General features: G+C 55.6%; 1 protein-coding gene across 5 annotated transcripts in view; it reads left to right on the top strand.

Moving 5' to 3' along the window:
- The first annotated feature begins 5903 nt into the window (after positions 1-5903).
- The window catches only part of med15 (mediator complex subunit 15), a 226421-nt gene continuing 210708 nt past the window's right edge, over positions 5904-21616 (top strand). For 4 of the 5 annotated variants that reach the window (XM_072499583.1, XM_072499591.1, XM_072499574.1 and 1 more), the window contains exon 1: positions 5905-6113. In XM_072499583.1, coding sequence (XP_072355684.1) covers positions 6046-6113 — 68 coding nt within the window. In that variant the 5' untranslated portion in view covers positions 5905-6045. Of the gene's footprint in view, positions 6114-21616 lie in introns of all 5 variants that reach the window. The other variant, XM_072499563.1, reaches the window with a different exon arrangement.

Genomic DNA, 21616 nt, shown 5'->3' with positions numbered 1-21616 from the left:
GGCACCCACTACCCTCTGTGTAAAAAACTTGCCTCGTACATCTACTCTAAACCTTGCCCCTCTCACCTTAAACCTATGCCCCCTAGTAATTGACCCTCCTGGTGCGCAATGTAAGCGTACTGGGGGTTAGCGTGGAGCAGCTGGACCCTCTCGACCAGGGGGCCGGTCTTATGGTTCCTCATGTGTCTCCGGAGAAGGACTGGTCCCGGAGTTTTCAGCCAAGATGAAAGCGAGACCCTGGAGATGGACTTCCTGGGGAGGACAAACAAACGATCGTGAGGGGTCTCGTTCGTGGCTGTGCAGAGGAGCGATCTGATGGAGTGGAGGGCGTCAGGGAGGACCTCCTGCCAGCGGGGAGTTGGGAGACTTCTAGACCGTAGGGCCAGAAGAACGACCTTCCATACCTTTGCGTTCTCCCTCTCCACCTGCCCGTTTCCCTGCGGGTTATAGCTCGTAGTCCTGCTCGAGGCGATGCCTTTGTTGAGCAGGTACTGACGCAGCTCATCGCTTATGAACGATGTGCCCCGGTCAGGGAAACCGAACAGCGTGAAGATGCTGTGCAGTGCCTTTATGACGGTGGCTGAGGTCATGTCGGGGCAGGGGACGGCGAAGAGAAAGCGGGAGTACTCATCGATGATGGTGAGAAAGTATATATTCTGGTGGGTGGAGGGGAGGGGCCCTTTGAAGTCGATGCTGAGGCGCTCAAAGGGCCGGGAGGCCTTTACCAGGTGGGCCTTGTCTGGTCGGTAGAAGTGCGGTTTGCACTCCGCGCAGACTTGGCAGTCCCTGGTCATGGCCTTGACCTCCTCGGAGGAGAAGGGCAGATTGTGGGCCTTAATGAAGTGGGTAAGCCGGGTGACCCCCGGGTGGCAGAGGTCATTGTGGATAGCCAGAAGTCTGTCATCGTGCGCGCTGGCGCATGTGCCGCGGGACAGGGCATCTGGGGGCTTGTTGAGCTTCCCAGGACGATACTTGATATCATAATTGTAGGTGGAGAGCTCGATCCTCCACCTCAAGATTTTATCATTTTTAATTTTGCCCCGTTGTGCGTTATCAAACATGAAGGCGACCGATCGTTGGTCGGTGACGGGGTGAACTTCCTACCAGCTAGGTAGTGCCTCCAGTGCCGCACAGCTTCCACTATGGCTTGTGTTTCCTTCTTGACCGAGGAGTGTCGGATTTCGGAAGCGTGGAGAGTTCTAGAGAAGAATGCTACTGGTCTGCCCGCCTGGTTGAGTGTGGCGGCCAGGGCGACGTCTGATGCATCGCTCTCTACCTGAAATGGGATGGACTCATCCACTGCGTGCATTGCGGCCTTGGTGATGTCGGCCTTGATGCGGTTGAAGGCCAAGCGGGCCTCATCCGCCAGGGGGTGGTTTGAATCAGTGGGCGGGCTTTGTCCCCATAGTTGGGGACCCACTGGGCGTAGTGTGAGAACAGTCCCAGGCATTGTTTTAGGGCCTTGAGGCTGTGGGGAGGGGGAAGTTCTGTGAGGGGGCGAATGTGGTCGGGGTCGGGCCCCAGGACTCCGTTCTCCACGACGTAGTCAAGGATGGCCAGTCGGGTAGTACAGAAGACACACTTTTCTTTGTTGTATGTCAGGTTGAGGGATTGGGCGGCTTGGAGGAACCTCTGAAGTTTGGCATCATGGTCCTGCTGGTCATGGCCGCAAATGGTCACGTTGTCCAGGTACGGGTATGTCGCCCGCAAACCGTACTGATCCGCCATTCGGTCCATCGTTCTCTAAAAGACCGAGACCCCATTAGTGACGCCGAAAGGGACTCTGAGGAAGTGGAAGAGTCGGCCGGCTGCTTCAAAGGTAGTGTAGTGGCCCTCTTCCAGCCGGATTGGGAGCTGGTGGTAGGCCGCCTTCAGATCGACCGTGGAGAACGGAGAACATACGGTACTGTGCGATCTGGTTGACCATCTCCGCTATGCGGGGGAGGGGATACGCATCCAGTTGCGTGGACCGGTTAATTGTCTGGCTGTAGTCCACAACCATCCGGTTCTTTTCCCCGGTCCAGGGGCTGTTACTGGCCTCTATAATCCCCTCACTCAGCAGTTGCTGGACCTCTGACTTGATAGATACCATGTCTAGCGGGCTGTACCGCCTGCTCCTGGTGGCAATGGGCTTACAGTCCGGAGTGAGGTTCGCAAAGAGTGAAGGTGGGGAGACCTTGAGGGTCGCGAGGCTGCATACTCTGAGGGGGGGGGGGGCAAGGGTCCACCGAACTGTAAGGTCAGGCTTCGGTGATTACACTGAAAATCCAATCCGAGCAGTAGGGGGGCGCGGAGGTGGGGGAGGACATAGAGCTTAAAACAAGCATACTCTGCGCCCTGCATCGCGAGATTGGCAATACAGCACTCCCGGATCTGGACCGAATGAGACCCGGAGGCAAGGGAGATTGTTTGTGAGGCGGGGTAGGTGTGGAGGGAGCAGCGCCTTACCATGTCGGGGTGGACAAATCTCTCCATGCTCCCGGAGTCGAAGAGGCAGGGGGTCTTGTGCCAGTTGACTCGGACGACCTTCATGGAGTTCCTCAGTGGTGTCGGCTGCGACTGGTTGAGGGTCACCGCACCCAGCTGTGCGTAGCCTCCGTGGTCGGTGGAGCCCCAAGATGGCGGCCCCCATGTGTCGCACGTGTCGGACGGGGTCGAAGATGGCGACCAAGGTGGCCGCCCCCATTGGTCGCACGTGTCGGTCGGTGCTGGGACCGGCAGCCAAGATGGCGGCCCCCATGAGTCGCACGTGTCGGTCGGTGTTGGGGTCGGCGGCCAAGATGACGGCCCCCACGATTTGCACGATACCGGTGATGTGTCAGGGGAGGGCGTTCCGGGCAGGCACGCAGCCACATTGTGGGGTCTGTGGGGCTGTGAGTCCATGGGTCGGGCCTGGTGCGCTTTCGATTTCTGGGCCTTGGATTGGCCCAGACAGACTCTCGCGTAGTGCCCCTTTTTCCCGCAGTCGCTGCACGTCCCCGTGCGGGCTGGGCAGCGCTGTTGGGGTGTTGGCCCTGGCCACAGAAGTAGCATTGCGATTCTCCGGGCTGGGCTGACAGACGCGCGGCGCAGACCTGTGGCCTATGCGGGTCTGACTGGGGCTGTGACGATAGTGTCCAGGAGGGGGTCGCCGGGCCCGGGCCCGAGGGGAACATGCTGAGGTTCTGGTAGGCCACCTTGAGCGAGGTAGCTAGCTTTACCGTGTCCCGCAGGTCGAGGTCCCGTTTTCCAGCAGGCGCTGCCTGATATAGTTCGAGCGGACCCCCACCACGTAAGTGTCCCTGATCTGTGAGTTCATATGCTCTCCGCCGTCACATCTCGGTAGCTGCAGTTTCTTGCGAGTAGGGTCAGGTTTTCCAGATACTCATCGAATGATTCTCTGGTGCGTTAACGGCGAGTAGTGAGGAGGTGCCTAACGAACACCTTGTTCACGGGCTTCATGAAGTGCGCCTTGAGGGTTGCGACCGCTTCCTCATATGTGGTCGCTTTTTCAATAATTACCGAGATTCGATGGCTCACCCGAGCGTGGAGGAGTCACAGTTTCAGGGTCTTCGAGGGAGCCGTTGCTGAGGAGTCGATGTAGGCCTCGAAGCATCGAAGCCAATGTTCAAATATTTCCTTGGCTTCAGACGCGCGGGCGTCGGGTTTGAGCCTGTCTGACTTTAGAGCGGCTTTGTGGTGCTGTCTATGATTAATAAATTGATGTACCTTCAATCCACAGAGAGGCAGCGAGAGCGAGTGAACATAAGGCTTTATTAGTCATGAACTTGCCTATCCAGAGTCAGTATATGCCCCGGTGTGGGCGGAGCCAGAGGCGAAGCCATTCCGGAGTTACAGTACAGTACCTGGAAGCAGTTCATATCACCACTTCCAGGTCATAGGTCACAGGTTATGGTATCATACATGCATTATGGTGAATACATTCACCACAGTAAATAATAAATGGGCAGAATTTGAAGGTGAGGGGCAGGAAGGAGACTTAAGAGGGGATTTGTGGAAAGTTTTTTCTCCCAGTGGTGGGAATCTGGAATACACTCCCGAGAGGGTAGTTGAGGCAAGAAACCTCACAACCTTTAAAACGTACTCAGATGAGCATTTGAAATATCATACCATTTGAGATATGGGCAAGTGCTAGGACGTGGGATTTGTGTAGATTTAGTGTAATTTTGTCCCTGCAGGCTTGATGGGCCGAAGGCCCTCTTCTGTACTGTATGACTCTATGATTCTCCGATTTTCCATGTGTTTCTATGTAAGGTATAATTGAGGAACTGATGTGGACATTCGGGGTCCATGCTTAAGGAATAAGGTGTTGCCATTTATTATTAATATTTATTATTCCTAATAGTAGGTTGGGCAGGCATCCTGATCTTAAAAATTCTGATGGTCTTGTGGTAAACCACTGTATTGTACTGTTGTACTGTTACATGCCTGGGCTTGTCCCTGCTGGGTCTGAACCACTGTAGTATATAATCTGTGTATTGTGGTAAACTGCCACTGTATTATATGATGTGGAGATGCCGGCGTTGGACTGGGGTGAGCACAGTACGAAGTCTTACAACACCAGGTTAAAGTCCAACAGGTTTGTTTCGATGTCACTAGCTTTCGGAGCGCTGCTCCTTCCTCAGGTGAATGAAGAGGTCTGTTCCAGAAACACATATATAGACAAATTCAAAGATGCCAAACAATGCTTGGAATGCGAGCATTAGCAGGTGATTAAATCTTTACAGATCCAGAGATGGGGTAACCCCAGGTTAAAGAGGTGTGAATTGTACCAAGCCAGGACAGTTGGTAGGATTTCACAGGCCAGATGGTGGGGGATGAATGTAATGCGACATGAATCCCAGGTCCCGGTTGAGGCCGCACTCATGTGTGCGGAACTTGGCTGTAAGTTTCTGCTCGGCGATTCTGCGTTGTCGCGGGTCCTGAAGGCCGCCTTGGAGAATGCTTACCCGGAGATCAGAGGCTGAATGCCCTTGACTGCTGAAGTGTTCCCCGACTGGGGAATGTCGCATTACATTCATCCCCCACCATCTGGCCTGCGAAATCCTACCAACTGTCCTGGCTTGGTACAATTCACACCTCTTTAACCTGGGGTTACCCCATCTCTGGATCTGTAAAGATTTAATCACCTGCTAATGGTCGCATTCCTAGCATTGTTTGGCATCTTTGAATTTGTCTATATATGTGTTTCTGGAACAGACCTCTTCATTCACCTGAGGAAGGAGCAGCGCTCCGAAAGCTAGTGACATCGAAACAAACCTGTTGGACTTTAACCTGGTGTTGTAAGACTTCGTACTGTATTATATGTAATGTGGTAAACTACTGCCTGCTGGCTCCGTCTCCCCCCGGGCTTGGTATAAAGGGGGCTAGGCTCCGCGGCTGCCTCAGTTTGGGATCCAAGGCCAGGAGGTTTTCTGTTCAGTCTATTAAAGCCTCAGCTAGGTTCATCACTCGTCTTCATTGATGGCACATCCCTTCTTTAGATAATTTCATCCGTATTTCACTGGAGGAGTGTCAGTGACACATAATTTAAAATTTACAGGACAACCTGATTGAATAAATTGTTTGTTGGGAATGCAGCTTATTCTATGTGGAGATATTGAGGGGAAAGGATCTTTATTCCCTGGAGTTTCGGACATTGTCATCTCAATCAGATGGCAAGGAATCAGCACCCCCTGCGGTGGGAGGGGTCAGCGCACCGTGCGGTGGGTGGAGTCGGCGCCCCGTGCGGTGGGTGGAGTCGGCGCCCCGTCCGGGAGGAGTGTCGGCGCCCCGTGCGGTGGGCGGAGTCGACGTCTCCTGCGATGGGAGGAGTCGACGCATGGTGCGGTGGGAGGAGTCGGCGACACGTGGGGTGGGAGGACTCAGGGCCCCCTATGGTGGGATGTCTTGACGCCGCGTGCGGTGGGAGGACTCAGGGCCCCCTATGGTGGGAGGTCTTGACGCCGCGTGCGGTGGGAGGACTCCTCCCGCCTGCCGGCTCCTCCCGATCCTGCCCCTGACCGTCAGGCTGTGCGTTGTTCGGTGAGTCAGTCCGGCCGCACCATGGATGTGAATGTGAACGACAGCGACTGGCGGAGCCTCGCGTTTCGGCAGAAAGTGGTGGCGCAGATGTGAGTATGGGGAGCGGGAGAGCTGGGCCCGGGACTCGGAAACACGGCGCGAGCCGGGGATGGAAGCTGGGCCCTGACACCGGGGGAGAGACCTCGGGCTTTCCTGAGCCTCGCCGCCGGCTCGCAGCTTCCTGCGGGGGCGGAGGATCCGCGGTGGCTGCTTCAGGAATTAGAGAGTCCGGAACTGAGAGGAGGCGGGACCGCCCCCCATAATATCCCTAAATATCCTCAAAACCCCCTAAATACCCCCCAAATACAGCCAAACCCCCTAAATACAGCCAAACCCCCCTAAATACAGCCAACCCCCCAAATACAGCCAAACCCCCTGAATACAGCCAAACCCCCCTAAATACAGCCAACCCCCCTGAATACAGCCAAACCCCCCTAAATACAGCCAAACCCCCTAAATACAGCAAAACCCCTTAAATACAGCAAAACCCCTTAAATACAGCCAACCCCCCTAAATACAGCCAACCCCCCTAAATACAGCCAACCCCCCTGAATACAGCCAAACCCCCTAAATACAGCCAACCCCCCTGAATACAGCCAACCCCCCTGAATACAGCCAACCCCCCTAAATACAGCCAAACCCCCCTGAATACAGCCAACCCCCCTGAATACAGCCAAACCCCCTAAATACAGCAAAACCCCTTAAATACAGCAAAACCCCTTAAATACAGCCAACCCCCCTAAATACAGCCAACCCCCCTAAATACAGCCAACCCCCCTGAATACAGCCAACCCCCCTAAATACAGCCAACCCCCCTGAATACAGCCAACCCCCCTAAATACAGCCAACCCCCCTAAATACAGCCAACCCCCCTAAATACAGCCAACCCCCCTGAATACAGCCAACCCCCCTGAATACAGCCAAACCCCCCTAAATACAGCCAACCCCCCTGAATACAGCCAAACCCCCCTAAATACAGCCAACCCCCCTAAATACAGCCAACCCCCCTGAATACAGCCAAACCCCCCTAAATACAGCCAACCCCCCTGAATACAGCCAACCCCCCTAAATACAGCCAAACCCCCCTAAATACAGCCAACCCCCCCTAAATACAGCCAACCCCCCTGAATACAGCCAACCCCCCTGAATACAGCCAAACCCCCCTAAATACAGCCAAACCCCCTAAATACAGCCAACCCCCCTAAATACAGCCAACCCCCCTAAATACAGCCAAACCCCCTAAATACAGCCAAACCCCCCTAAATACAGCCAACCCCCCTGAATACAGCCAACCCCCCTGAATACAGCCAAACCCCCCTGAATACAGCCAAACCCCCCTAAATGCAGCCAAACCCCCCTAAATACAGCCAACCCCCCTAAATACAGCCAACCCCCCTAAATACAGCCAACCCCCCTAAATACAGCCAACCCCCCTAAATACAGCCAACCCCCCTAAATACAGCCAACCCCCCTAAATACAGCCAACCCCCCTAAATACAGCCAACCCCCCTAAATACAGCCAACCCCCCTAAATACAGCCAACCCTCTAAATACAGCCAACCCTCTAAATACAGCCAACCCTCTAAATACAGCCAACCCCCTAAATACAGCCAACCCCCTAAATACAGCCAACCCCCTAAATACAGCCAACCCCCTAAATACGGCCAACCCCCTAAATACGGCCAACCCCCCTAAATACGGCCAACCCCCTAAATACGGCCAACCCCCCTGAATACGGCCAACCCCCCTGAATACGGCCAACCCCGCTGAATACGGCCAACCCCGCTGAATACGGCCAACCCCGCTGAATACGGCCAACCCCGCTGAATACGGCCAACCCCGCTGAATACGGCCAACCCCGCTGAATACGGCCAACCCCGCTGAATACGGCCAACCCCGCTGAATACGGCCAACCCCGCTGAATACGGCCAACCCCGCTGAATACGGCCAACCCCGCTGAATACGGCCAACCCCGCTGAATACGGCCAACCCCGCTGAATACGGCCAACCCCGCTGAATACGGCCAACCCCGCTGAATACGGCCAACCCCGCTGAATACGGCCAACCCCGCTGAATACGGCCAACCCCGCTGAATACGGCCAACCCCGCTGAATACGGCCAGCCCCGCTGAATACGGCCAGCCCCGCTGAATACGGCCAGCCCCGCTGAATACGGCCAGCCCCGCTGAATACGGCCAGCCCCGCTGAATACGGCCAGCCCCGCTGAATACGGCCAGCCCCGCTGAATACGGCCAGCCCCGCTGAATACGGCCAGCCCCGCTGAATACGGCCAGCCCCGCTGAATACGGCCAGCCCCGCTGAATACGGCCAGCCCCGCTGAATACGGCCAGCCCCGCTGAATACGGCCAGCCCCGCTGAATACGGCCAGCCCCGCTGAATACGGCCAGCCCCGCTGAATACGGCCAGCCCCGCTGAATACGGCCAGCCCCGCTGAATACGGCCAGCCCCGCTGAATACGGCCAGCCCCGCTGAATACGGCCAGCCCCGCTGAATACGGCCAGCCCCGCTGAATACGGCCAGCCCCGCTGAATACGGCCAGCCCCGCTGAATACGGCCAGCCCCGCTGAATACGGCCAGCCCCGCTGAATACGGCCAGCCCCGCTGAATACGGCCAGCCCCGCTGAATACGGCCAGCCCCGCTGAATACGGCCAGCCCCGCTGAATACGGCCAGCCCCGCTGAATACGGCCAGCCCCGCTGAATACGGCCAGCCCCGCTGAATACGGCCAGCCCCGCTGAATACGGCCAGCCCCGCTGAATACGGCCAGCCCCGCTGAATACGGCCAGCCCCGCTGAATACGGCCAGCCCCGCTGAATACGGCCAGCCCCGCTGAATACGGCCAGCCCCGCTGAATACGGCCAGCCCCGCTGAATACGGCCAGCCCCGCTGAATACGGCCAGCCCCGCTGAATACGGCCAGCCCCGCTGAATACGGCCAGCCCCGCTGAATACGGCCAGCCCCGCTGAATACGGCCAGCCCCGCTGAATACGGCCAGCCCCGCTGAATACGGCCAGCCCCGCTGAATACGGCCAGCCCCGCTGAATACGGCCAGCCCCGCTGAATACGGCCAGCCCCGCTGAATACGGCCAGCCCCGCTGAATACGGCCAGCCCCGCTGAATACGGCCAGCCCCGCTGAATACGGCCAGCCCCGCTGAATACGGCCAGCCCCGCTGAATACGGCCAGCCCCGCTGAATACGGCCAGCCCCGCTGAATACGGCCAGCCCCGCTGAATACGGCCAGCCCCGCTGAATACGGCCAGCCCCGCTGAATACGGCCAGCCCCGCTGAATACGGCCAGCCCCGCTGAATACGGCCAGCCCCGCTGAATACGGCCAGCCCCGCTGAATACGGCCAGCCCCGCTGAATACGGCCAGCCCCGCTGAATACGGCCAGCCCCGCTGAATACGGCCAGCCCCGCTGAATACGGCCAGCCCCGCTGAATACGGCCAGCCCCGCTGAATACGGCCAGCCCCGCTGAATACGGCCAGCCCCGCTGAATACGGCCAGCCCCGCTGAATACGGCCAGCCCCGCTGAATACGGCCAGCCCCGCTGAATACGGCCAGCCCCGCTGAATACGGCCAGCCCCGCTGAATACGGCCAGCCCCGCTGAATACGGCCAGCCCCGCTGAATACGGCCAGCCCCGCTGAATACGGCCAGCCCCGCTGAATACGGCCAGCCCCGCTGAATACGGCCAGCCCCGCTGAATACGGCCAGCCCCGCTGAATACGGCCAGCCCCGCTGAATACGGCCAGCCCCGCTGAATACGGCCAGCCCCGCTGAATACGGCCAGCCCCGCTGAATACGGCCAGCCCCGCTGAATACGGCCAGCCCCGCTGAATACGGCCAGCCCCGCTGAATACGGCCAGCCCCGCTGAATACGGCCAGCCCCGCTGAATACGGCCAGCCCCGCTGAATACGGCCAGCCCCGCTGAATACGGCCAGCCCCGCTGAATACGGCCAGCCCCGCTGAATACGGCCAGCCCCGCTGAATACGGCCAGCCCCGCTGAATACGGCCAGCCCCGCTGAATACGGCCAGCCCCGCTGAATACGGCCAGCCCCGCTGAATACGGCCAGCCCCGCTGAATACGGCCAGCCCCGCTGAATACGGCCAGCCCCGCTGAATACGGCCAGCCCCGCTGAATACGGCCAGCCCCGCTGAATACGGCCAGCCCCGCTGAATACGGCCAGCCCCGCTGAATACGGCCAGCCCCGCTGAATACGGCCAGCCCCGCTGAATACGGCCAGCCCCGCTGAATACGGCCAGCCCCGCTGAATACGGCCAGCCCCGCTGAATACGGCCAGCCCCGCTGAATACGGCCAGCCCCGCTGAATACGGCCAGCCCCGCTGAATACGGCCAGCCCCGCTGAATACGGCCAGCCCCGCTGAATACGGCCAGCCCCGCTGAATACGGCCAGCCCCGCTGAATACGGCCAGCCCCGCTGAATACGGCCAGCCCCGCTGAATACGGCCAGCCCCGCTGAATACGGCCAGCCCCGCTGAATACGGCCAGCCCCGCTGAATACGGCCAGCCCCGCTGAATACGGCCAGCCCCGCTGAATACGGCCAGCCCCGCTGAATACGGCCAGCCCCGCTGAATACGGCCAGCCCCGCTGAATACGGCCAGCCCCGCTGAATACGGCCAGCCCCGCTGAATACGGCCAGCCCCGCTGAATACGGCCAGCCCCGCTGAATACGGCCAGCCCCGCTGAATACGGCCAGCCCCGCTGAATACGGCCAGCCCCGCTGAATACGGCCAGCCCCGCTGAATACGGCCAGCCCCGCTGAATACGGCCAGCCCCGCTGAATACGGCCAGCCCCGCTGAATACGGCCAGCCCCCCTGAATACGGCCAGCCCCCCTGAATACGGCCAGCCCCCCTGAATACGGCCAACCCCCCTGAATACGGCCAACCCCCCTGAATACGGCCAACCCCCCTGAATACGGCCAACCCCGCTGAATACGGCCAACCCCGCTGAATACGGCCAACCCCGCTGAATACGGCCAACCCCGCTGAATACGGCCAACCCCCCCGAATATCCCCCAACTCCCTAAATACCCCTCAACCCCCCCCCCCAAATACTCACAAGCCCCCTAAATACTCACAAGCCCCCAAAAGACCCTCAAATACACCCAACACGCCTCTAAATACCTGCAATAACCCCCTAAATTATTATTCTTCAGCAATCGTTTGCTAACGAGTATGAGTGTTCACCTAAGAAACTCAGTTACTGATCATGGATGGGTTCTGTGGGTTCTTGTGTGGCTTATGATTCCAATCCTAGAGCCGCGTCTTCGACCATACACTTGGCAGGTGTTTCCGCAGTGGTGGGATTGGTTCTTGGACTCTAGATCGCTGGTATTTAATTCTTGGGCTCGTTTTCCGGGCCTCCTCTTGAAGAATTATGGGGTCATAGAATGCTACAGCACAGAAGGAGGCCATTCGCTCCATCGTGATCTGCACTGGCTCCTGAAAGAACTACCCAGCTAGTCCCATTCCCCAGCCCTATCTCCATAGCCCTCTAAATTCAGCAGTTTTAAACATGTATCCAGTTCTTTTTGAAATCGCCTATAGAATCCACCTCCACCACTCTCCCAAGAAGTGCATTCCAAACCCCAACAACTCTGAGTAAAGAAGTTTCTCCTCATCTCACTCCTAGCAATCTTGAAATTGTGACCCCTTAATCACTGATATACCAACTAGTGGAAACAGAATGTCCTTCTTTATCCTGTCAAAATTGTTCATAATTTTGAACACCTCAATAAGGTCACCTCTTAATCTTCTCTGCTCTAAGTAGAACAAACCCAATTTCTCTCATCTTTCATTGTATCTAAAATTCCTCATTCCTGGCATCATTATAGTAATTCTCTTCTGCAGTCTCTAGTGCTTTAACACCCTTCCTTAAATAAGATGCCCAGAACTGAACACAATACTCCAAATGCCTTACCAATGATCTGTAGAGGTATAGCATCACTTTCTTGCTTTTATACTCTGTGCCTCTATTTATAAACTCAAGAATCCTATAAGGCTTCATAACAAGTGTTTCAATTTGCCTGGCCACCTTCAGAGAATTATGCACTTGAACCCCGAGTACTCTCTGTTCCTTTACTCCCCTCAAAGCTGTACCATTGAGCCTGTATTGTGTCCCCAGGTTTCTTCTCCCAATTTCATTACCTCTCATTTCTCTGCATTGAAATTCATTTGCATCTGCCAGGTGTCTACCTATTTGGCCAACTGAAGTCACTCAGCATCATCCTTGCAATTCACTATTCTCCCTAGCTTAGTATCATCTGCAAATTAAGAGAAATTTCCCTCAACACCCACCTCTAAATCATTAATAGAAATAAGAAAAAGCAAGGCTCCTAACACTGAGTCTTGGGGAACACCTCTTTCAACCCGTCTCCAGTCTGAGAAATAACATCTACCTTCTGTTACCTATCTCTTAGCCAACTTAAAAAAAATTCCAATTAAGGGACAATTTAGCGGGGCCAATCCACCTGCATATCTTTGGGTTGCAGGGGTGAGACCTAGCAGATACGGGGACTCTTGGCCAACTTCTAATCCATGCTGCCAAGGACTCATCAATCCCAAACATTTAAAATTTGCTAACCAACCTGCCATGTGACACCGTATCAAATGCTTTCTGAAAGTCCAAATATACAACACCAACGACATTACCCTCATCCACTGCCTGTGTTACCTCATCAAAGAACTCAGTTAAATTTGTCAGGCACCTGTCCCATACAAAGCCGTGTGGACTGTCTGGTATTAACTTATTTTTCTCCAAAGTGTATATTTATCTTATCCCGTATTATGGCCTCCGTCGGTTTTCCAACTATTGCTGTCAAGCTGACGGGTCTGTAGTTTCCTGGGTTATCCTTTGCCCCTTTCTTAAACAAAGGCATCACATTTGCAATCCTCCAGTCTCCCGGGACCAATCCTGTGTTCAGAGAGACTTGGAAAATTTCTGTCAACGGCTCCGCAATTTGCTGCGTTACCTCTCTGAGCAATCTAGGATGCATCCCATCCGGGCTGGCCACTTCTCTACCTAGAGTGGTGCCAACCTTTTTAGCACCTCTTTATCATTATACTGCTGAGTTGCTCAACACCCGCATTTTCAACTGGATTATTGTCACCATCTTCAGTTCTGGTATAGACAGAAGCCAAGTACTAATTTAGTACCTCTGCCATACCCTCTGCTGCAATGAGCAGCTTACTCTGCTTGTCCATTATGGACTCCACTCTATCCTCCATTAATCTTTTACTATTAATATGTTTGAAGAACATTTTACTATTTGTTTTACCTCAGCCTGCTAACCATTCCTCATGCTTCCTCTTCGCCTTCCTTATTTCAGCCCTTGAAAGAGCAAGGTCCCTCCAAGTAGGTCTCTTCTGAGCAAGGGTCTCCCAGGCATTGACTTGATGTTTTATTCCTTGAGGTAAACCTTTTTAAATATAAATTTAGAGTACCCAATCCACCTAGCCTGCACACCTTTGGGTTGTGTGGGTGAAACCCACACCGACACGGGGAGAATGTGCAAACTCCACACAGACAGTGACCCGGGGCTGGGATCGAACCCGGGTCCTCAGCGCCGTAGGCATCCTTGTGGTAAACCTGCAGGGTGTCTTTGAAGCGCTTCCTTTATTCGGGAACTTTCCTTGACCGGAGAAGATTTGCTTTGGCAGTCGGGACTCTGACATCAAAGAACAAAGAAATGTACAGCACAGGAACAGGCCCTTCGGCCCTCCAAGCCCGTGCCGACCATCCTAAGCACAAGGTTGGCCCAACGGAGTTGGTTTCAGATGATCATGCCCCTGATGCTGGTGCTCTCAGTTGATGCGGCGAATCTGTAGATAGCATTAATGGTACCTCTCCAGGGCCTTGAGGTGGCGCCTGTACATAGCCCAAGTTCCTGCGCCATACAGAAGAGTTGGGAGGACGACATCTTGTACACGTTGTGGGAGGCTAGGGAGGAAATTGCTAGCCCCTTTGTTGAGATATTTGAATCATCGACAGCCACAGCAGAGGTGCCTGAAGATTGGAGGGTAGCAAATGTTGTGCCCTTGTTCAAGAAGGGCGAAGGGCTTTAGGGATAAGCCTGGGAACTACAGACCGGTTAGCCTTACTTCTGTAGTGGGTAAATTGTTAGAAGATATTCTGAGGGACAGGATCTACAGGCATTTAGACAGGCAAGGGCTAATTAGGCAAAGTCAGCATGGCTTTGTAAGTGGAAAGTCATGTCTCATGAATTTGATTGAGTTATTTTGAAGGGGTAACCAAGAAGGTAGATGAAGGCAGTGCAGTCGACATTGTCTACATGGACTATAGCAAGGCCTTTGAAAACGTACTGCATGGTACGTTGATGCAAAAGGTTAAATCTCTCGGAATCCAGAGTGAGGTAGCCAATTAGATACAAAATTGGCTTGGTGACCGAAGCTAAAGGGTGGTTGTGGAGGGTTGTTTTTCAAACTGGAGGCCTGTGACCAGCGGTGTGCCTCAGAGATTGATGCTGGTCCACTGTTATTTGTTATATATATTAATGATTTGTATATCAGAATGTAAGAGGCATGGCTAGTAAGTTTGCAGATGACACCATGATTGGTGGCATAGTGGATAGTGAAGGAAGTTATATAAGATTGCAACAGGATCATGACCAATTGGGCCAGTGGGCTGATAAATGGCAGATGGAGTTTAATTTGGATAAATGTGTGGTGATGCATTTTGGCAGATCAAATCAGGGTAGGACCTACTCCGTTAATGGTAGGGAGTTGGGGAGAGTTACAGAACAAAGAGATCTAGGAGTACAGGTTCCTAGCTCCTTGAAGGTGGAGTTGCAGATGGACAGGGTGGTGAAGAAGGCATTCAGCATGCTAGGTTTTATTGGTCAGAATATTGAATACAGGAGTTGGAACGTCGTGTGGAAGTTGCACAAGTCTTTGGTAAGACCACACATGGAATACTGTGTTCAGTTCTGGTCACTCTATTATAGGAAGGATATTGTTAAACTAGAAAGTGTGCCAAGGAGATTTACGAGGATGCTACCAGGACTTGATGGTCTGAGTTATAAGGAGAGGCTGGATAGGCTGGGACTTTTTTCCCTGGGGCGTAGGAGGCTTAGGGGTGATCTTATAGAGCTAGAAAATAATGAGGAGCATAGATAAGGTAGATAATCGACATTTTTTTGAAAGGTAGAGGAGTCTAGAAATACAGAGCACAGGTTTGAGGGGAGAGATACAAAAGAGACCAGAGGAGAAATTTTTTCACACAGAGGGTGGTGAGCATCTGGAACGGGCTGCCAGGGGCAGTGGTAGAGGCGGGTACAATGTTTTCCTTTTAAAAGTAGTTAGACAGTTAAATGGGCAGGGTGGGTATAGACGGATATGGGCCAATGTGGGCAAGTGGGACTAGCTTAATGATAGGAACTGGGCGGCATGGAGAACCTGGGCCCAAGGGCCTGTTTCCATGCTGCAAACATCGATGACGAGGATCTTGGTGTCAGCATGGATGTCGCGGCCGTTCAAGACTCGCGTCCAAAGGAGGTGCTCACGGATTGGATATGATGTTGGATCTCCCCATCAATGCCAACCGTAGCAGAGAGGTGGCTCTGCAACTCTGTAAACTGTTCCACTTTTGGTAGGGTTTCTCCATTGATCTTGTTGGACGGAGAGACTGGACCATGTCCTGGGGTGGGTTGGTAAAGGATTTGCTCTGTTGAGGTTGAGACTAATCTCTTTGCAATGCTTCTGTGAAGGTGTTAAGCATGGCTTGGAGATTAGTTTCTGAGAGAGTGGAGATGGTGATGTCATCCGCGCACTGAAGTTCCAACAGGGATGTCAGTGTCGTTTTCTTTTGCATTTCAACTGGTTGAGTTTGAAAAATTTAGGACAGCAAGGTGGGGCAGGGGGTTAGCACTGCGGCCTCACGGTGCCGAGATCCCAGGTTCGACCCCAGCTCTGGGTCACTGTCTGTGTGGAGTTTGCACATTCTCCCTGTGTTTGCGTGGGTTTCACCCCCACATCCCAAAAAAGATGTGCAGGGTAGGTGGATGTGCCACGCTAAATTGCCCCTTAATTGGAAAAAAAATGAATTGGGTATTCTACATTTCAAAAAAAGTTTGAAAATTTTTCCGTTCGTTCTGTCGGCTATACTCAGTCCAGCGAGGCTGACCGCGAGCACCGTTTGTTCATGAGCAAGGCTGCCCGCGAGCACCGTTTGTTCATGAGCGAGGCTGACTGCGAGCACCGTTCCTTTCTTAGCGAGGCTGACCGCGAACACCGTCCTTCCTTAGCGAGGCTGACCGCGATCACCGTTCCTTCCTTAGCGAGGCTGACCGCGAACACCGTTCCTTCCTTAGCGAGGCTGACCGCGATCACCGTTCCTTCATGAGCGAGGCTGAACGCGATCACCGTTCCTTCATGAGCGAGGCTGACCGCGACCACCGTTCCTCAATGAGCGAGGCTGACCACGAGCACCGTTCCTTCATGAGCGAGGCTGAACGCGATCACCGTTCCTTCATGAGCGAGGCTGACCGCGACCACCGTTCCTCAATGAGCGAGGCTGACCACGAGCACCGTTCCTTCATGAGCGAGGCTGACCGCGATCACCGTTCCTTCATGAGCGAGGCTGACTGCGATCACCGTTCCTTCATGAGTGAGGCTGACCGCGATCACCGTTCCTTCCTTAGCGAGGCTGAGCGCGATCACCGTACCTTCATGAGCGAGGCTGACCGCGAGCACCGTTCCTTCATGAGCGAGGCTGACCACGAGCACCGTTCCTTAATGAGCGAGGCTGGCTGCGAGCACCGTTCCTTAATGAGCGAGGCTGACTGCGATCACCGTTCCTTCATGAGCGATGCTGACCGCGATCACCGTTCCTTCATGAGCGAGGCTGACCGCGAGCACCGTTCCTTAATGAGCGAGACTGACCGCGAGCACATTTCCTTCATGAGCAAGGATGACTGCGAGCACCGTTCCTTAATGAGCGAGACTGACCGCGATCACCGTTCCTTAATGAGCGAGACTGACCGCGATCACCGTTCCTTAATGAGCGAGGCTGACCACGAGCACCGTTCCTTCATGAGCGAGGCTGACTGTGAGCACCGTTCCTTCATGAGCGAGGCTGAACGCGATCACCGTTCCTTCATGAGCGAGGCTGAACGCGATCACCGTTCCTTAATGAGCGAGACTGACCGCGAGCACATTTCCTTCATGAGCAAGGACGACTGCGATCACCGTTCCTTCATGAGCGAGGCTGACCGCGGGCACCGTTCCTTCATGAGCGAGGCTGAACGCGATCACCGTTCCTTCATGAGCGAGGCTGAACGCGATCACCGTTCCTTCATGAGCGAGGCTGACCGCGAGCACCGTTCCTTCATGAGCGAGGCTGACCGCGATCACCGTTCCTTCATGAGCGAGGCTGAACGCGATCACCGTTCCTTCATGAGCGAGGCTGACCGCGATCACCGTTCCTTCATGAGCGAGGCTGACCGCAAGCACCGTTCCTTCATGAGCGAGGCTGACCGCGAGCACCGTTCCTTTCTTAGCGAGGCTGACCGCGAGCACCGTTCCTTCCTTAGCGAGGCTGACCGCGATCACCGTTCCTTCATGAGCGAGGCTGACTGCGACCACCGTTCCTTCATGAGCGAGGCTGACCGCGTGCACCGTTCCACCATGAGCGAGGCTGACCGCGATCACCGTTCTTTCATGAGCGAGGCTGACCGCGATCACCGTTCCTTCATGAGCGAGGCTGACTGCGACCACCGTTCCTTCATGAGCGAGGCTGACCGCGTGCACCGTTCCACCATGAGCGAGGCTGACCGCGAGCACCGTTCCTTCATGAGCGAGGCTGACTGCGATCACCGTTCCTTCATGAGCAAGGCTGACCACGAACACTGTCACTTCCTTAGCGAGGCTGACCGCGATCACCGTTCCTTCATGAGCGAGGCTGACTGCGATCACCGTTCCTTCATGTGCGAGTCTGACCGCGGTCACCGTTCCTTCATGAGTGAGGCTGACCGCGGTCACCGTTCCTTCATGAGTGAGGCTGACTGCGATCACCGTTCCTTCATGAGCGAGTCTGACCGCGGTCACCGTTCCTTCATGAGCGAGTCTGACCGCGGTCACCGTTCCTTCATGAGTGAGGCTGACCGCGGTCACCGTTCCTTCATGAGCGAGGCTGACTGCGATCACCGTTCCTTCATGAGTGAGGCTGACCGCGGTCACCGTTCCTTCATGAGCGAGGCTGACTGCGATCACCGTTCCTTCATGAGCGAGTCTGACCGCGGTCACCGTTCCTCCATGAGCGAGGCTGACCGCGGTCACCGTTCCTTCATGAGTGAGGCTGACTGCGAGTACCGTTCCTTCATGAGCTAGGCTAACTGCGAGCACTGTTCCTTCAGCCAGGCTAACCGCGAGCACTGTTCACTCAGCCAGGCTAACCGCGAGCACTGTTCCTTCAGCCAGGCTAACCGCGAGCACCGTTCACTCAGCCAGGCTAACTGCGAGCACTGTTCATTCAGCCAGACTAACCGCGAGCACAGTTCCTTCAGCCAGGCTAACCGCGAGCACTGTTCCTTCATGAGCGAGGCTGACTGCGATCACTGTTCCTTCATGAGCGAGGCTGACAGCGATCACCGTTCCTTCATTAGAGAGGCTGAACGCGATCACCGTTCCTTCATGAGCGAGGCTGAACGCGATCACCGTTCCTTCATGAGCGAGGCTGACCGCGGTCACCGTTCCTTCATGAGCGAGGCTGACCGCGATCACTGTTCCTTCATGAGCGAGGCTGACCGCGATCACCGTTCCTTCATGAGCGAGGTTGACCGCGATCACCGTTCCTTCATGAGCGAGGCTGACCGCGATCACCGTTCCTTCATGAGCGAGGCTGACCGCGATCACCGTTTCTTCCTTCGCGAGGCTGACTGCGAGCACCGTTCCTTCATGAGCGAGGCTGACCGCGAGCACTGTTCCTTCAGCCAGGCTAACCGCGAGCACTGTTCACTCAGCCAGGCTAACCGCGAGCACTGTTCACTCAGCCAGGCTAACCGCGAGCACTGTTCCTTCAGCCAGGCTAACCGCGAGCACTGTTCCTTCAGCCAGGCTAACCGCGAGCACCGTTCATTCATGAGCGAGGCTGACTGCGATCACCGTTCCTTCATGAGCGAGGCTGACCGCGATCACCGTTCCTTCATGAGCGAGGCTGACCGCGATCACCGTTTCTTCCTTCGCGAGGCTGACTGCGAGCACCGTTCCTTCTTGAGCGAGGCTGACCGCGAGCACTGTTCCTTCAGCCAGGCTAACCGCGAGCACTGTTCACTCAGCCAGGCTAACCGCGAGCACTGTTCCTTCAGCCAGGCTAACCGCGAGCACCGTTCACTCAGCCAGGCTAACTGCGAGCACTGTTCATTCATGAGCGAGGCTGACTGCGATCACTGTTCCTTCATGAGCGAGGCTAACCGCGATCACCGTTCCTTCATGAGCGAGGCTGACTGCGATCACCGTTCCTTAATGAGCGAGGCTAATCGCGATCACCGTTCCTTCATGAGCGAGGCTGAACGCGATCACCGTTCCTTCATGAGTGAGGCTGACTGCGAGTACCGTTCCTTCATGAGCTAGGCTAACTGCGAGCACTGTTCCTTCAGCCAGGCTAACCGCGAGCACTGTTCACTCAGCCAGGCTAACCGCGAGCACTGTTCCTTCAGCCAGGCTAACCGCGAGCACCGTTCACTCAGCCAGGCTAACTGCGAGCACTGTTCATTCAGCCAGACTAACCGCGAGCACAGTTCCTTCAGCCAGGCTAACCGCGAGCACTGTTCCTTCATGAGCGAGGCTGACTGCGATCACTGTTCCTTCATGAGCGAGGCTGACAGCGATCACCGTTCCTTCATTAGAGAGGCTGAACGCGATCACCGTTCCTTCATGAGCGAGGCTGAACGCGATCACCGTTCCTTCATGAGCGAGGCTGACCGCGGTCACCGTTCCTTCATGAGCGAGGCTGACCGCGATCACTGTTCCTTCATGAGCGAGGCTGACCGCGATCACCGTTCCTTCATGAGCGAGGTTGACCGCGATCACCGTTCCTTCATGAGCGAGGCTGACCGCGATCACCGTTCCTTCATGAGCGAGGCTGACCGCGATCACCGTTTCTTCCTTCGCGAGGCTGACTGCGAGCACCGTTCCTTCATGAGCGAGGCTGACCGCGAGCACTGTTCCTTCAGCCAGGCTAACCGCGAGCACTGTTCACTCAGCCAGGCTAACCGCGAGCACTGTTCACTCAGCCAGGCTAACCGCGAGCACTGTTCCTTCAGCCAGGCTAACCGCGAGCACTGTTCCTTCAGCCAGGCTAACCGCGAGCACCGTTCATTCATGAGCGAGGCTGACTGCGATCACCGTTCCTTCATGAGCGAGGCTGACCGCGATCACCGTTCCTTCATGAGCGAGGCTGACCGCGATCACCGTTTCTTCCTTCGCGAGGCTGACTGCGAGCACCGTTCCTTCTTGAGCGAGGCTGACCGCGAGCACTGTTCCTTCAGCCAGGCTAACCGCGAGCACTGTTCACTCAGCCAGGCTAACCGCGAGCACTGTTCCTTCAGCCAGGCTAACCGCGAGCACCGTTCATTCATGAGCGAGGCTGACTGCGATCACTGTTCCTTCATGAGCGAGGCTAACCGCGATCACCGTTCCTTCATGAGCGAGGCTGACTGCGATCACCGTTCCTTAATGAGCGAGGCTAATCGCGATCACCGTTCCTTCATGAGCGAGGCTGAACGCGATCACCGTTCCTTCATGAGCGAGGCTGAACGCGATCACCGTTCCTTCATGAGCGAGGCTGACTGCGATCACCGTTCCTTCATGAGCGAGGCTAATCGCGATCACCGTTCCTTCATGAGCGAAGCTGACCGCGATCACCGTTCCTCCATGAGCGAGGCTGACTGCGATCACCGTTCCTTCATGAGCGAGGCTAATCGCGATCACCGTTCCTTCATGAGCGAGGCTGAACGCGATCACCGTTCCTTCATGAGCGAGGCTGACCGCGAGCACCGTTCCTTCATGAGCGAGCCTGACCGCGATCACCGTTCCTTCATGAGCGAGGCTGACCGCGATCACCGTTCCTTCATGAGCGAGGCTGACCGCGATCACCGTTCCTTCATGAGCGAGCCTGACCGCGATCACCGTTCCTTCATGAGCGAGGCTGACCGCGATCACCGTTCCTTCATGAGCGAGGCTGACCGCGATCACCGTTTCTTCCTTCGCGAGGCTGACTGCGAGCACCGTTCCTTCTTGAGCGAGGCTGACCGCGAGCACTGTTCCTTCAGCCAGGCTAACCGCGAGCACTGTTCACTCAGCCAGGCTAACCGCGAGCACTGTTCCTTCAGCCAGGCTAACCGCGAGCACCGTTCACTCAGCCAGGCTAACTGCGAGCACTGTTCATTCATGAGCGAGGCTGACTGCGATCACTGTTCCTTCATGAGCGAGGCTGACCGCGATCACCGTTCCTTCATGAGCGAGGCTGACTGCGATCACCGTTCCTTA

This window comes from Scyliorhinus torazame, chromosome 1, assembly GCF_047496885.1.
Source record: "Scyliorhinus torazame isolate Kashiwa2021f chromosome 1, sScyTor2.1, whole genome shotgun sequence".
In the NCBI taxonomy this organism is placed as follows: domain Eukaryota; kingdom Metazoa; phylum Chordata; class Chondrichthyes; order Carcharhiniformes; family Scyliorhinidae; genus Scyliorhinus; species Scyliorhinus torazame.
Note: the sequence above shows the minus strand (reverse complement) of the source record. Positions and strands in the feature narration are given on the sequence as shown.